Source organism: Oryctolagus cuniculus, chromosome 20 (genome assembly GCF_964237555.1).
Source record: "Oryctolagus cuniculus chromosome 20, mOryCun1.1, whole genome shotgun sequence".
Classification (NCBI taxonomy): domain Eukaryota; kingdom Metazoa; phylum Chordata; class Mammalia; order Lagomorpha; family Leporidae; genus Oryctolagus; species Oryctolagus cuniculus.
Genome location: NC_091451.1, coordinates 17,159,199 through 17,173,655, shown reverse-complemented (window position 1 = coordinate 17,173,655; position 14,457 = coordinate 17,159,199). Strand labels below are relative to the sequence as shown.

Genomic DNA, 14,457 nt, shown 5'->3' with positions numbered 1-14,457 from the left:
GCTGCCGGGCACCTAACTACGCTCTCTCGACTCCCTAATTCGCTCGACACACACTAGTTAATCACCGACCCTCACTGCACTGCCTACAACACAAAGGGACCACGGGGGCCTGACTGCCCAGCTGACTAAGACACAGCACCAGCTACTCTCACTACTCTAGAGGCGAAGCCGCAAGCCTACCTCAATAAAGCAGAAACAACAAAGAGGTAAAGTCACTAAATTCTCTAACGCTGATACTTCTGAGCAGGCTAGCTGACTAGAGTGGGGGAAGCACAAAAAAAGAAAACTGCAAAAAAAGGCCAAATGGGCAAAACAACAACGAGGAGGAAAACAACAAACTAAACAAAATGGGAAAAAGCAAAAACCAAACAGACCCAGAAACAAACAACCAAGAAAAAGCACAAGCAACACCAATGAGCGCAAAGGCTGGTTAGATGGGTCCTAGTTACACAGATCACAAAAGAGTGCTCTCTGGGTAAGGCGGACGAAACTCCAGGCCCCCGCAGCGCCTATATATAGTTTTTGGGGGCTCACCTCACATAGTGGTGCCTTATGAAGTCAGAGCGAGAAACAGACCAATCACAGCCCAGCCAGGGACTGTGGCATAATAGGACTTCCATAACAGTGGTGCCTTATGAAGTCAGAGCAAGAAATTGACCAATGGGAGCTGTAGTTCATCCACAGTGGTTTTCTCGAGAATCTTCCAATTAAAAAGAAATGATACCCAAAGAGTTTTGGCCTAGGTTGGTGATCGGGATGGATACTTAATTTTTGAGAAACTCCAACCTGTCGATTGCTTTGGTGGCCTTCTCATTTCTGGTTTAAATATGAGGATAAGTGGTGTCTTTTCAAGACCTCCTAGAGTCTCCACTTAGTGTATCCCCTCCTTTGCCTTTACCCTCTGAGTGATGGGTCTCAGAATGATGGGACAATCTCTCTGGCCTTGGTAACTCAACATGTGTTGTGTTGCCCAAGACACTGCCAGGTACACAGTTCGCATCTGCAGAGCCGAGAGGAAGGTGGCTTTGTCACCCTTTCCCCCTAGGTCACCGTCAGATTTCTCGGCAGAAACCCTGGAAGCCCAGAAGGTAGTGGGGTCCACGCAGCCCAGACATGGAAGGCCCAATCAGTGGCAGCCGAGAAAGCTGCATCCTCCAAGCCTGGCCTCCGCCTGGTAGGGAGGAATCGAGGCGCTCCCAGGCACGTGGGGTTTTTGGGCTCCTGTCACAACAACAACTAAAACTCCTGGCTCCCAGCTTCAGCCTGGCCAAGGCCTGGAGGTCCTTTATGGGCTGTATCAGAGGATGGAAGAGCCCCGCCCCCCACTAGCACTCTCTCTTTCCCCTCTTTACTCTCACACAAATGGAATACAACTTAGAACAAAAAGAAAGACTACTTGCTTCAACGCCTCGGGACCTGCACAGCCCAGAACTACGAGACGATGGCCGCATCACAGCCTCGGATCTGTCTCCTTGGGACAGCCTGGTGCTGAGCCCTCAGGACCAGTGTTTCTCCCGAGGAAGCCACAACCTCACCTCAGGTAGGAAATGAGCCCGGGAACCCCCGCCCCCACACAGCAAGTGGATCGGTGTCTCCTGCAGCTCTTGAGGAGCCCCCAGGGCCCAGCACAGCCGTGGGCCCCAGGAACACGTGGTGCTCCCTCTGCACCGACTGCCCAAGCCCTCTTGGGAGAGGAACCCTCCCTGGGGAGATGACCCCTCCTCCGGGACGCCCAGGGAGATAGCACGGCGCAATTTCTCCGTGATTTCCTGCAGTGCTGGTCACCTCCTCAGGCTGGGAGGAAAGAACCAGCACCCCAGGAGTTCTCACTGCAGTTTTATTAAATAAGCTGAAAAAACAATCGAGTATGAGGACTTTGGGGAGTGTTTTCCATGAAGCACAGGTAAAAACTCATCTTTGTCGTAAGCTTGGAGTTTTCGTAGGCAGGTCAAATAAAGGGGAAGCTCAGGACCTACCAAAGCATCACCAAATATATAACTCAACATTTATTCAACATTTATTTGAAAACCTAAGCATAGTTTTTCCTTCACATACTTTTCCCATGAACGTCTTGTAAACCCTCTCCCATGCATGAATTTCAAAAACTGCAACAAAGAAGCTCACCCTTTATTTCCATTTCCATGAGGTTTTCAAGTCCCTCCAAGTAACCCAGTTTGAGGAAAACCTGAGTTCCCATCCGGATTGCAAAGCAGTGTCGGCAAGGACGAAAGACACCACAGCGCTCATTCTCATCGCTCCTCCCAGTGCTGGTGGGAGCCTTGCAGACCCACCTGGTTCTAGAAAATGCATCTCCCCGAGGTATGTGATGGCCCCTAGACTCTGTGTCCCCCAGCCCTGCTCAGTAGTAGCCTGAACATGTTGCTAAAGTCCAATCTTGTCCATGCTGGACTAAAACGAGGGGCTGGAATCTCCATGGACCGCCCCAAGAATTCAATTCAGTGTAAATCCCAAAGGAAACTTCTAAGAAAATGTCTTATTAGACTGTTTTTATTTTTAAAACTTGATTTATTTGAAAGGCAGAGTTACAGATACAGGGAGACAAAACACACACACACACACACACAGCCAGAGAGAAAAGGTGCAGAGAGAGAACTTTCATTCACTGGTTCCCCTGCCCACATCCCCAAATGGCTACAAGGCCAGTCTGAAGTCAGGCACCCAAACTCCATCCAGGTTTCCCCTCAGTTGGCAATGCCCCAGGTAGTTGGCCATCTTCCTCTGCCTTCCCAGGCACGTAAGCAGGGAGCTGGATCAGAAGCAGAGCAGCCAGACACAAACCAGCCTCCCAATATGGGATGCCAGTGTCACAGGCGGCAGCTTGACTGCTATGCCCTAGCACTGGTGCCCAGGCTTCTTTAAGATTTATTTATTTGAAAGGTCAAGTGATCTTCTATCTTCTGCTTACTCCCCACCTCACTGCAATGGCCAGGTGGGCTGGTTTGAGCCAGGAGCCTGTGAGGCTGGCACTGTGTGTAAGGGGTTAGGCCCGCGGTGCAGTGCTGCCATCCCATATGGGTGCTGGCTTGATCCTCAGCTGCTCCACTTCCAACCCAGCTCCCTGCCAATGTGCCTGGGAAAGCTGCGAAAGATGACCCAAATGCTTCGGCTGCTTCCCTCACATAGTAGACCCAGAAAGCTCCTGGTTCCTGGCTTCCACCCGGCACTTCCCTTGCCATTGTGGCTATCTAAGAAGTGAACCAGCAGATGTAAGACCTCTCTCTCTTTGTCTGTCTGTCTGTCTCTCTCCCTCTCTATCTCTCTCTCTCCCCTTCTACTCTGTGTTTGTGTGTGCATGTGTGTGTCTGTCTGTACTCCTCCCTCCCTCTCTGTAACTCTGCCTTTCAAAATATAAATATTTTTAAAAAGCCTAGGATGCCACCCAAGTCTACCACCTGGGGGCAGGTGCCCAGGGACTTGGACCATATGCCTGCCGCTGGTTTCTCAGGTGCGTTAGTAGGGAGCTGATTGGAGCCAGGGCTTGAACAGGCACTTCAACTATGGGATGCTGGCATCATAAGCAGTGTCTTAGCCTGCTGTGCCATACACCAGCCCCCAAGAACCAAGGTTTCTTTCTTGCTCCTAATCTGATATCAGCCAAGTAAATGCCTTTTGCTCATCCTCAGAGAGGTGTCACAGCCTTTTGTCACACTTGGTTCACGGGGTGTGGTGACAGATAGCCTGCTCGTGTGTTGCACGTGTTGTATGAACTGTTGGAAGCCCTCGTACCCTGCTAAAGTCTGCTGGGGGCCATGTGCTAACGGGGCAGAGCTGCAGAACCAGTGACAGCCAGGTTACTCATCACCAGAGAGAGTCTACACAATGTCACTTTAGCCGGGCAACCAGACACGAAACACCACCCTTCCCCCTGCCCTTCAGGGGACACAGGCACAGCCCCCTGGGTGCCTGAGCTGGATGAGCTCATAATGCAGGTAGCGTCCATGCCAGGGCTCTGCCGGGCAGGAGACACAGCTACCAGGAAGAGCTCGCTCCCCTGGAGGCTTCCACTGGGGGCTGTGAATGCCAGGATGGTGCAAGCCCTCTCTCCTGGGAAGAGAGCCTGTGTCCAAGATGGAGTCCAAGAGACAGAGAGGTGAGAGAAGGGGCTGGGGCCAGGGCAGAGAGAGAGAGTGAATGAATGAATGGGCTGATCCTGTCGTGGAGATCTGCACCCCAGTTCTAATGCAGGTTTACCATTAGCACCCTCAGATCCCATGAGATCCCTCAGTGTCTGCGGATCTTTTCCAGCCCACAAGTAAGTAGGTTGCCTTTTTTTTTTCTGTTCTCATTGTCTCAGTTGTCTTACTGTTCTTAACTGGTTGACTGAGAGCATTCTGGGGAATGTAAGTTAGCTGTTGTGAGTTCCGGGAGCTGACATCAATTATGCCTCCGGAACTGACGTAAAGCTGCCTCTGCAGACTGCTCCCTGGACTCCCTGGCCCATGGGCAGGCTGCCCCGCCCCGCCCCTCAGACACCCGTGGCTGCTTCTAACCTTGGGCTGTGTGGGCTCTGTTCCCAGCCCTAGGGACGCTGCCCCACATGCTCGTGTGCCGTCTCGTGTCCCCGCAGCAAAGTCTGCACACCCAGAACTATTTCCCTGCTCCCTTGCTAGGACTGTGTGAGCTCATGGGGACACGGGGGCTCCCCAAAGTCTGTGCATGGGTGGAGTTAAGCTTGGTCCATATTGTTGTAATCCATGCATAATTTTTTCATAATATGATTTTTTATGAAATTTTGAAGACTCTTTTTTTACAAAATTGTTTTCTTTATTCATTTGAGAGGTAGAGTTACAGACAGTGAGAGGGACAGACAGAGAGAGAGGTCTTCAATCCGATGGTTCACTCTGCAATGGCTGGAGCCGCACTGATCCAAAGCCAAGAGACAGGTGCTACCTCCTGGTCTGCCATGCGGGTGCAGGGGCCTAAGCACTTGGGCCATCCTCCACTGCCTTCCCGGGTCACAGTAGAGAGCTGGACTGGAAGAGGGGCAACCGGGACTAGAATCCAGGACCCATATGGGATGGCGGTGCTGCAGGCGGAGGATTAACCAAGTGAGCCTCGGCACTGGCCCCAAGCTGCACTTTCCAGGACGCTAGAATCAGAAGCAGAGCTCAAATTTGAATCCCGACACCCCGATGTGTGTTGAGGGTGTCCTAAGTGGCTTCTTAACCACCACACCACATGCTTACCCCCTCAAGCTATTTTTAATCAGTAAATAAAATGCAATCATGGAGGCCAGCACTGTGGTGTAGCAGGTAAAGCCGCCATCTGCAGCCCGGCATCCTATCTGGATTCTGGTTCAACTCCCAGCTGTTCCACTTCCAATCCAATGCCCTCCTAATGAGCCTGAAGACGGAACAAGTCCTTGGGCCCCTGTACCCTCATGGGAGACCCCTAAAAAGCTCCTGGTTCCTGGCTTCAGAACAGCCCAGCTCAGCCCATTGCAGCATCTGGGGAGTAAACCCACAGATGGAAGATCTCTGTCTCTCTCTCTCTCTCTCTCTCTCTCTCTCTCTCCCTCTCTCCCTCTTTCCCCACAACTCTGCCTTTCAAATAAATAAATAAATATTTTAAAAATAAGTGAATTCTAAAAGAGAGAGACACTTAGGTAGAGTGCAGGTTTCTGTCCAAACATAAATGGGAGCAAAATTATAAAAGCTTGTACTAAGAAAAACATTGGTTGAAGCAGGAAGAGAATGTATGTTCTACTCTAACGCCCGTGACAGACCTAAAGTCATGCATTGTTTTACAGATACAGACGTTCCGGTTTCCCATTCCTGAAACATTGATATGGTCTGATAGATTTAGAGGCACCGGTGCTTGGCGGGTAGTGAGGAAGACTTTGGTGAAGTCAGCAGCACGTGGTCCACGCTTGCGTCTCCGAGGGGAAAGGCAGGCGCAGCATCAGACACGGTGGCAGTGAGTCCCAGCGGGACAGACAGTCTTGGGTGGAAATAAACAGTTACTAGAGACTGTAACACGCTGTGTTGAACTTTCCTCTCCTGGCAGTCTACCATCTCTGTACCTAGGCGTTGGACTTGATACTTTTTTCTTAACAACGTAGCCAGCTCTAGCTGAGAGCCGTGTCCCTATGTCTGTGCCCCAGTTTGCCAGTCAGCACCACCGGAACACCCATGACTCAGGTGCACAAACTGTGTCCGTGGACTTGATTATTAAGAAACAACTCTTAAGCAGACAACAGTGTCCAGCTAATACAGGTGTGAAGGACAGTCCGCTGCCTTAGGCTCCCTTACGCACGGCTGTGTTCACAACAGCATCAGCATTGAACAGAAGGCAATGGCCGTGGCCTCCGCCAAGGTGTGGAGTGGAGACTTGATTACCGGGGACACAGGCTCTCCCTGACTCACTTCCTGTCTCTCCTGGGAGCTCCTGTCTCACTGGAAGCTCTGTGCTTTGCTTCTCCCATTCCCTAAACCCATGAGGCTCATTTCTACCTCTCAGAAGTTAAACATGGCACTTCCTTTCCTTTTCTGGGTCATTCTAGGTAGCCTGCAAAGCTCAGCCAGCACTCAAATGTGTGGGAGGCCTCCCATGAGCCAGCCTTTTCCCTCCACTGCAAGGTTACACAGTGCTGCCCAGGTCACACACAGTGCTGTCCCGGTCACACAGTGCTACCTAGGAAACAGTGCTGCTTCAGATCACACACAGTACTGCCCGGGTCACGCACAGTGCTGCTCGGGTCACACAGAGTGCTGCCCAGGTTACACACAGTGCTGTGCAGGTCACACCCAGTGCTGCCCAGGTCATGCACAGTGCTGCACAAGTCACACACAGTGCTGCCCAAGTCACTCACAATGCTGTGCAGGTCACTGAATGCTGCCCGGGTCACAAACAGTGCTGCCCGGGTCACACAGAGTGCTGCCCAGGTTACACACAGTGCTGTGCAGGTCACAGAATGCTGCCGGGTCACAAACAGTGCTGCCCGGGTACACACAGTGCTGCCAAGGTCATACACAGTGCTGGCCCTGTCACACAAAGTGCTGCTCGGGTCACACACAGTACTACAAGGTCACAGAGTGCTGCCCAGGTCACACAATGCTGCCCAGGTCACACACAGTTTTTCCCCAGCCCCTGTGTTCATCCATTCTTCTCTTCACCGTCTTGAGCATGATTGCGTGATTTTTAACCTAGATTTACTGAGGACTAAGGCTTATCCAGGACCTAACCCATGGCTCTACAGAGGAAAATCTCTCTTTCTGTCCCTCTCTCTCCCTCTCTCCCTCTCCAACTCTGCCTTTCAAACAGATAAAAAATAAATCTTTAAGTGCTCAGGGGCAGCTGAGACAGGAGGGCTGGCATTCACACAACTGCCTACGCAGTCTGTCATTACAATTGTTGTGTCCATATACACAGATTCACGGCTGTGAATCTTAGTGTGCCTGTACTTCACAACGGGGGTGTGGGGGGGGAAGCACAGTGTTGGGCTGGGTGTCATCTGTGGTTTCCAAGTGCACTGAGGGTCTTGGTGGGCACCCCCGTGGGTGCAGGAGGGCCACGGGCCACCACTTTGAGGACCCTCCTCTTCTGCAGGGCCCACAGACATCTGCAGGAGGAGCTGAGCCCAGGCCAGAGGCAGAGGGATGGGGGCATCGGCGAGGGTCTCAGTGCACTGGCTGCCATGCCCGTCCTCTTTCCCAAGGTGGGCTGGGCGCATCTGGACAGCAACATAAAAGGATAGAGATGAGTTTATCTGCTCTAAAAAGCAAAGACAAAAAGTCTCAACTCCAGTGGGCTGCGCAGGAGCACAGCAGGGGCACGGGGGTCGAGGTCATGGGGACGCCAGTCCCAGCAGGTGGAAGGGGAAGCTTCAGCCTGGAGTCCCTTGGGAGTGAGAGGGCCCAGAGCAGTGGAGCCCGAGGCTGGAGGGGAAGCTCACAAGGTAGGAAGGAGGTGGCCCTGAGCTGCGGGGGAGGAGGGAAGGGAAGAGGAAGGAACCTAAGCAGCAGGCAGAGGAGACTTCTGGGCAGGTGGAAGAAGCAAGGGCCTCTGAGAGGGGAAGCGGGGGCAGCTGGGGGGTGGGGGCAGGGATGAAAGCCCAATGGCCACGCCTCCACACCAGTGACTTTTTCTCCTTGCCTCCCCTCCTGAAGTGGGCCCCCTGGATGCACCCTCCTTGTGAGGAATCCAGTTCAAGTCCTCGCTACTCTCTTCCAATCCAGCTTCCTGCTAGGCACATGCTGAGAGGCAGCCAGTGAGGGCCCAAGTACTTGGGCTCCCATCACCCACATGGGAGACCCGGTTGGCGCTCCATGCTCCTGGCCCAGTCCTGCCTGTTGCATGGTTCCTCTTCTGTGCAAAGAATGGGGTTGGGCCTTGAAGGGGAAAAGAGAAGGCCGCAGCTCCCAGAGCTTTCTAGGCAACAGAAGAGACCCCTGGTGGCAGAGCCTGTCCACTGCAGACCACCCTTCTCCAACAGTAGGGCTATAATTCCCAGGTCCCCCAAGAGAGCCGTGGCCATGTGACCCTGTCCAAGCCAATCGAAGGTGAGAGGAAGTTGTGGGCGTCACTTCCAGGCGTGGCCCCGAGGAGGGTGCTCAGTGCTCCTCCTTTGAGCTCCTCCTCCTCACTCGCTGTTGCTAGGACTTGAAGGCCTACCTCCTACCATGCAAATGATGACAATGACAATGACAATGACCCACACATGGCAAAGCCACCTCCTTGCCTGAGTCTCTAGATAAGTTTATGGTAAAGAACTCATTATCCACCTTGCATTGGTTTGTGGGAAAGAAAGAAACTTACAAGCTGTTTGAGTCCTTGCATTTTAAAAAATCATGTAACTCGTTAATCAATTTGAATGGCAGAGAGAGAGAGAAACAGACATCCATTGGCTCACTCTCCAAATGCCTACAGCTGACCCCAGCTGGGAACTCCATCCAGGTCTACCATGTGAGTGGCGGGAACCCAACCACTGGAGCCATCACTGTTTTGGTTTGCTTTTGACAGCGCAGACTCAGCACAAAGGACATCCCTGGTACCCAGGGCAACTTCGAGAAACATCACAGCTGAAAACTTTGGTCAGTCGATTTTTGGTTTTGGTTTCAATCAAGGCAAGAGGATTTTTTACTCTCTGTATGCCACAAGATTTGCTTTTGGTAAAGAAATCAGAACAGTTTGCGGCCGGCACTATGGCGTAGCAGGTAAAACTACCGCCTGCAGTGCCACATCCCATATGGGAGCCAGTTCCAGTCCCAGCTGCTCCACCCACTCCACTCTCCACTGATGTGCCTGGGGAGGCAGTGCAAGATGCCTCACGTGCTTAGACCCCTGCACCCACATGGGAGACCCGAAGAAGCTCCTGACTTTGGCCTGGCCCAGCCCTGGCCTTCGTGGCCATTTGGAGAGTGAACCAGCAGATGGAAGACCTCTCTCTGTCTCTCCCTCTCTCTCTAACTGTGCCTTTCAAACAAATAAATAAATCTTTAAAAAAAGAAAAGATACCAAACATTTTGATCAGTTAGCGGCGAGGAGTCACAGAATAACTGCACTGGCAGGAACCCGGGAGAGCCTCGGCCAGTGCTCCCACTACAGGAGAGGAGACCGAGGCTCAGCAGTGGGAAGCTATTTTGGAGGGTCATAGGTCACGGTGTCAGAGCAGGACTAGGATCCCATTTGTGACCTCAGCCATGTCTGTCTCTGCCTCCCCACAGGCAGGAGGAGGCTGAAGCCACAGACCGTGTTCAGGAAGTGACGCTCCTGCTTCACCGAGCGTGCACAGCAGCCCCGGCAGCCACGAGGGGCAGCTCAGCAAGGCCACCAAGGGCCCAGGGTGCCCCACACCCTGTGCCTCTGCTTTGCCCAGAGCCTGGTCTGCTGAGGAGCCATGGACGCGTCCACCTAAGCTGGACCTGTGCTTGTCCCTGGACCATGAGGACCACCAGGGAGGTGAGTCTCTGGGGACCTTGAACTGACCAGTGCCTACTTCTGTGTATTTACTTACTCATTTATATTTTTATTTATTTCTTTGTTTAAAGCAGAGAGATGGAGATCTTCCTTCTGCTGGCTCATTCCCCAAATGCCTGCAACAGCTGGGGCTGGGCCAGGCGGAAGCCCAGACCCGAGAATTCACTCCAGGTCTCCCATGTGGGAAGCAGGGACCCATCTACTTGAAGGTGTGCACTGGCAAGAAACTGGAATTGGGGAGGAGCCAGGACTGAAACCCGGGCTCTGCAGTGTGGGAGCTGGGCATCCCCAGCAGCATCTTGGCTGGAACGCAGGAGTCCCAAGAGGCATCTGAACCACTGTGCCAAACACCCAGCCATGCCAAGAAAGTCCCTGTGGACCCCCGAGCGCTGTGGAGTAGCACCGCTGCCGCCGCAGGGCAGTGAAGCTGGGCCCCGCCTCCCTCGCTCCCCCGCCTCCCCCGCGTGGCTGTGGCAGGGCCACCTCTGCCTCTCCTTCCCGCCGACCTCCGAGGAGGACACTCCCATCAGGGCTCGGCACTCAGATCCATCGTGCTCAGTGTCGCGGGAGCAAGGCAGTCTTGGGGTTCATCCTGCAGCGTCACCTCTCTCACTCCCCCTGTGGCTGTGAGTACGGGGGCTTTCGGGTCAGCACTGGGCACGCCAGGCATGGAGCTCAGGCCTCAGCTTCGTTTCCCCATGCAGCCTGAGCCGGAGCTTCAGAACTGGGCCAGGGACGACAGCTGTGGACTCCCACCCAGCTTTACCCCAGGATGTAAGGGGTCCCTGGGTTATGGCTCAGCTCTTCATAAAACAGTGTATTCATTCCCACTCTGCTCTGTCACTTCTGAGTGGTAAGGGAGCATCGGGGGCATTTCTGGCCTCTTGCCATAAAACAAAACAAAACAAACAAACAAAAAATACCATCCAGCCCTCCCGCCAGCAACACTGCCTGAGACATTGTGGGGGAATTGTCAGTGTGCTTCCTGGCAGGGTTGCAAGTTCAGCCATGGCTGCCCTGAGCCATGGCGCTGGGGTGGAGGTGGGGCTTGGAGCACTCATAGAGGAGCCTGGGTGTTGCTTGGGAGGGGCACAGCTTTCCCCAGCAGATCTGCCGGGAGCCCCTGGGCTCTCTTGTCCTCTCCTCCCGCCTGTGTCCTGCAGTGGCTGCAGGCCAGGGCCACAGCAAGGCAGGAGCTGCCTCTCCCCCACCCCCCAGCAGAGGCAGTGTGGAGCAGCTGATGGGCAGGCAGGGAATACTCAGGCTGAGTTCAGCTGTTCAGCAAGGAGTCCCTTAGGCGGGGAGGACCAACACCCCATGTGCCCTGCTCAGCACCTCTGAGGCCTGACTCGTGTGGGGGGGGGGGGGAGAGGGGGCCTGGACTGCTGCTGACAACAGAGATTGAAACCAGAGAACACCCTGGAACTTGTGGAAGCCAATAGTTCCTGGCTGCTCCACTTCTGATCCAGCTCCCTGCTAATGTGCCGGGGAAAGCAGAGGAATACAGCCTGAGTGTTTGGGCCCCTGCCGCCCATGTGGGAAGACGAAGCACCTAGCTCTCAGCTTTGGCCTGGCTCATCCCTGGCTGCTACATCTGCCTGGGGAGTGAATGAACAGATGGAAGATCTCTCTGTCTCTTTCTTTCTGTAACTCTGTCTTAAATAAATAAATAAATCCTTATGTATGTATGTATGTATATATGTATTTTTTGACAGGCAAAGTTAGACAGTGAGAGAGAGAGAGAGAGAAAGGTCTTCCTTCCATTGGTTCACCCACCCAAATGGCCGCTACAGCCAGCGTGCTGTGCTGATCTGAAGCCAGGAGCCAGGTACTTCCTCCTGGTCTCCCATGCGGGCGTAGGGCCCAAGCACATGGGCCATTCTCCATTGCCTTCCCGGGCCACAGCAGACAGCTGGACTGGAAGAGGAGCAACCAGGATAGAGCCAGCGCCCCAACCGGGAATAGAACCCTGGGTGCCAGTCCCGCAGGCAGAGGATTAACCAAGTGACCAATGGTGCCGGCCATAAGCCCTTATTTATAAAATGCAAAACCAAAAAAAGTAAAAAAAAAAAAAAAAATCAGCAGGTAACGGAAAGCTATATTAAAGAATCAAATGCAAATTCTGGACGTGAAAAATATAAAAGCTGAACTTAAGAACTCATTAGATCAGTTTAACAGAAGACTGGAAACAGGTAAAGAAAGAATAAACTAGAAGGTAGGTAGAAGAAAGTGTCAGCCTGGAGTGTCAGGAGCCTAGAGACAGCACTTCTGAACAGTGTGTGCCGGGGACAGGGTGACGAGGTCGGGTGTAGGCATCACCGTCAACGTGTGAGGGCGAGGGTGAGGGCATCACAGCAGGAGTGGCTGAGAGACAGTGATTCAAGAGATAATGGCTGGTGCCATGGCTCACTATGCTAATCCTCCGCCTGTGGCCCCAGCACACTGGGTTCTAGTCCCGGTCAGGGTGCCAGATGCTGTCCCATTTGCTCCTCTTCCAGGCCAGTTCTCTGCTGTGGCCCAGGAAAGCAGTGGAGGATGGCCCAGGTGCTTGGGCCCTTGCACCCATGTGGGATACCCGGAGAGGGCACCTGGCTCCTGGCTTCGGATCGCAGTGCGCTGGCCGTAGCAGCCATTTGGGGGATGAACCAATGGAAGGAAGACCTTTCTTTCTTTCTTTTTTTCTTTTTCTTTTTTTTTGACAGGCAGAGTGGACAGTGAGAGAGAGAGACAGAGAGAAAGGTCTTCCTTTGCCGTTGGTTCACTCTCCAATGGCCGCCGCGGCCAGCACGCTGCGGCCGGCGCACCACACTGATCCGATGGCAGGAGCCAGGTACTTATCCTGGTCTCCATGGGGTGCAGGGCCCAAGCACTTGGACCATCCTCCACTGCACTCCCTGGCCACAGCAAAGAGCTGGCCTGGAAGAGGGTCAACCAGGACAGAATCCGGCACCCCGCACGGGACTAGAAACCGGTGTGCCGGCGCTGCAAGGTGGAGGATTAGCCTAGTGAGCCGCAGCGCCGGCCTCGACCTTTCTTTCTGTCTCTGTCTCTCACACTGTCCACTCTGCCTGTCCAAAAAAAAAAAAAAAAAAAAAAAAAAGAAAAGAAAAGAAAGAAACCTGCAGAGGCCAGAAAGCAATGGGCTGGGCCCCCAGCTCCAGAGAGAACCGGCAGCTGAGCTCTCCAGCTCACAAAATTCTCCTTCAAAAATGGGAAAAAAAAGACAATTGCACACCAAGAAAAATGACATTTCAAAGACTTTGTCACTAGACCAAGAAACAGCGAAGAGAGCACTTCAGGCTCCCATTGAAACCACAAGGGAATAAAAAGAATAAAGAACACAGGGAGTACAGAAGTGCATATTCCAAATTAATATGTATTTTACTAAATGATATAATCACATCTTCACAGCTGAAAAAGATACAGAGCGATAAACACGCGGTGGAACAGCACAAAAGATGGGAAGGGGGTCATGTGGTTGAGAGCCTATGTAAATCGGGGAGGTGGTGGAGTTCAAGCTGAGCAGACTAGCTGTTTGATAACCAGTCAAGGGGCCACATGGATGCCAGTTCAAGTCCCGGCTGCTCCACTTCTGATCCAGCTCTCTGCTGTGGCCTGAGAAAGCAGTGGAAGATGGCCCAGGTCCATGGGCCCCTGCACCCAAGTGGGAGTCCCAGAAGAAACTCCTGGTTCCTGGCTTCGGATCGGCACAGCTCCAGCCATTGCAGCCAATTAGGGAGTGAACTAACCTCTCTCACTCTCTCTTTGCCTCTCCTTCTCTCTCTGGGTAACTCTGACTTTCAAATGAAGAAATAAATCTTTTATAGAAAATAAATAAAAAGGAACACAGTCTAGGGGCCAGCCCAGAGAGGGACGTGGACCATGTAAATGACTTTCTTCAAAATGTGACAAAGACACACAGAAAAGGTGGGACAAACAGGATAAATAGCCAGGTGATAAAATATAAGGGTATTTCATAACGTTAATGAGAAATGGAATCAAAAGATAAATTCATGTTTGTGCAATTTTTTTTGAAATCCAGGTATATGAGTAGTCTTCAAAAAGCTCAGGAACTGTTCTGTGAAAAGCCACACCTGGATTGCAAAATGTTTTTGCACCAAAATAAAGCTATTTGTCCACTTTTTCATGAACTATTTGAAGTACCCTCATATAAGCCAAAATATCAATAATTACCTTCAATACAAATGGATTAAATCATCCTTTCAAAAGACAGATATTGTCAAACTGCATTACAAAGCCTAACAACACGGTGGTTTATAACAGCACTCCTTAAAAATGAGGGGAGAAATTGAAAGTGAAAGGACAGATGATGTTACACTACGCGAACCTGACACAGACATAGACACAGTCAGAAACACAGTCACAGTCACAGACACACACAGACATGGACACCATCACAGTAACAGTCACAAACACACACACAGACACAGACACAGTCACAGACATGGAAACAGACACGGTCACAGACACAGTCACACACACACAGACATAGACACA

General features: G+C 52.3%; 1 protein-coding gene across 6 annotated transcripts in view; it reads left to right on the top strand.

The window, feature by feature from the left end:
- Nucleotides 1-2,178: 2,178 nt before the first annotated feature.
- LOC108175596 (uncharacterized) overlaps nt 2,179-14,457 on the top strand; it is a 41,947-nt gene continuing 29,668 nt past the window's right edge. The window contains exons 1-5 of one of the 6 annotated variants that reach the window (XM_070065178.1): nt 3,929-4,111; nt 4,219-4,273; nt 5,771-5,937; nt 9,687-9,921; nt 10,011-10,148. In XM_070065178.1, the coding sequence (XP_069921279.1) occupies nt 3,945-4,111; nt 4,219-4,273; nt 5,771-5,937; nt 9,687-9,921; nt 10,011-10,148 (762 nt within the window). In that variant the 5' untranslated portion in view covers nt 3,929-3,944. Of the gene's footprint in view, nt 2,320-3,928; nt 4,112-4,218; nt 4,274-5,770; nt 5,938-9,686; nt 9,922-10,010; nt 11,628-14,457 lie in introns of those variants that run through there. The other 5 variants (XM_051826076.2, XM_070065179.1, XR_011384895.1 and 2 more) reach the window with 5 other exon arrangements.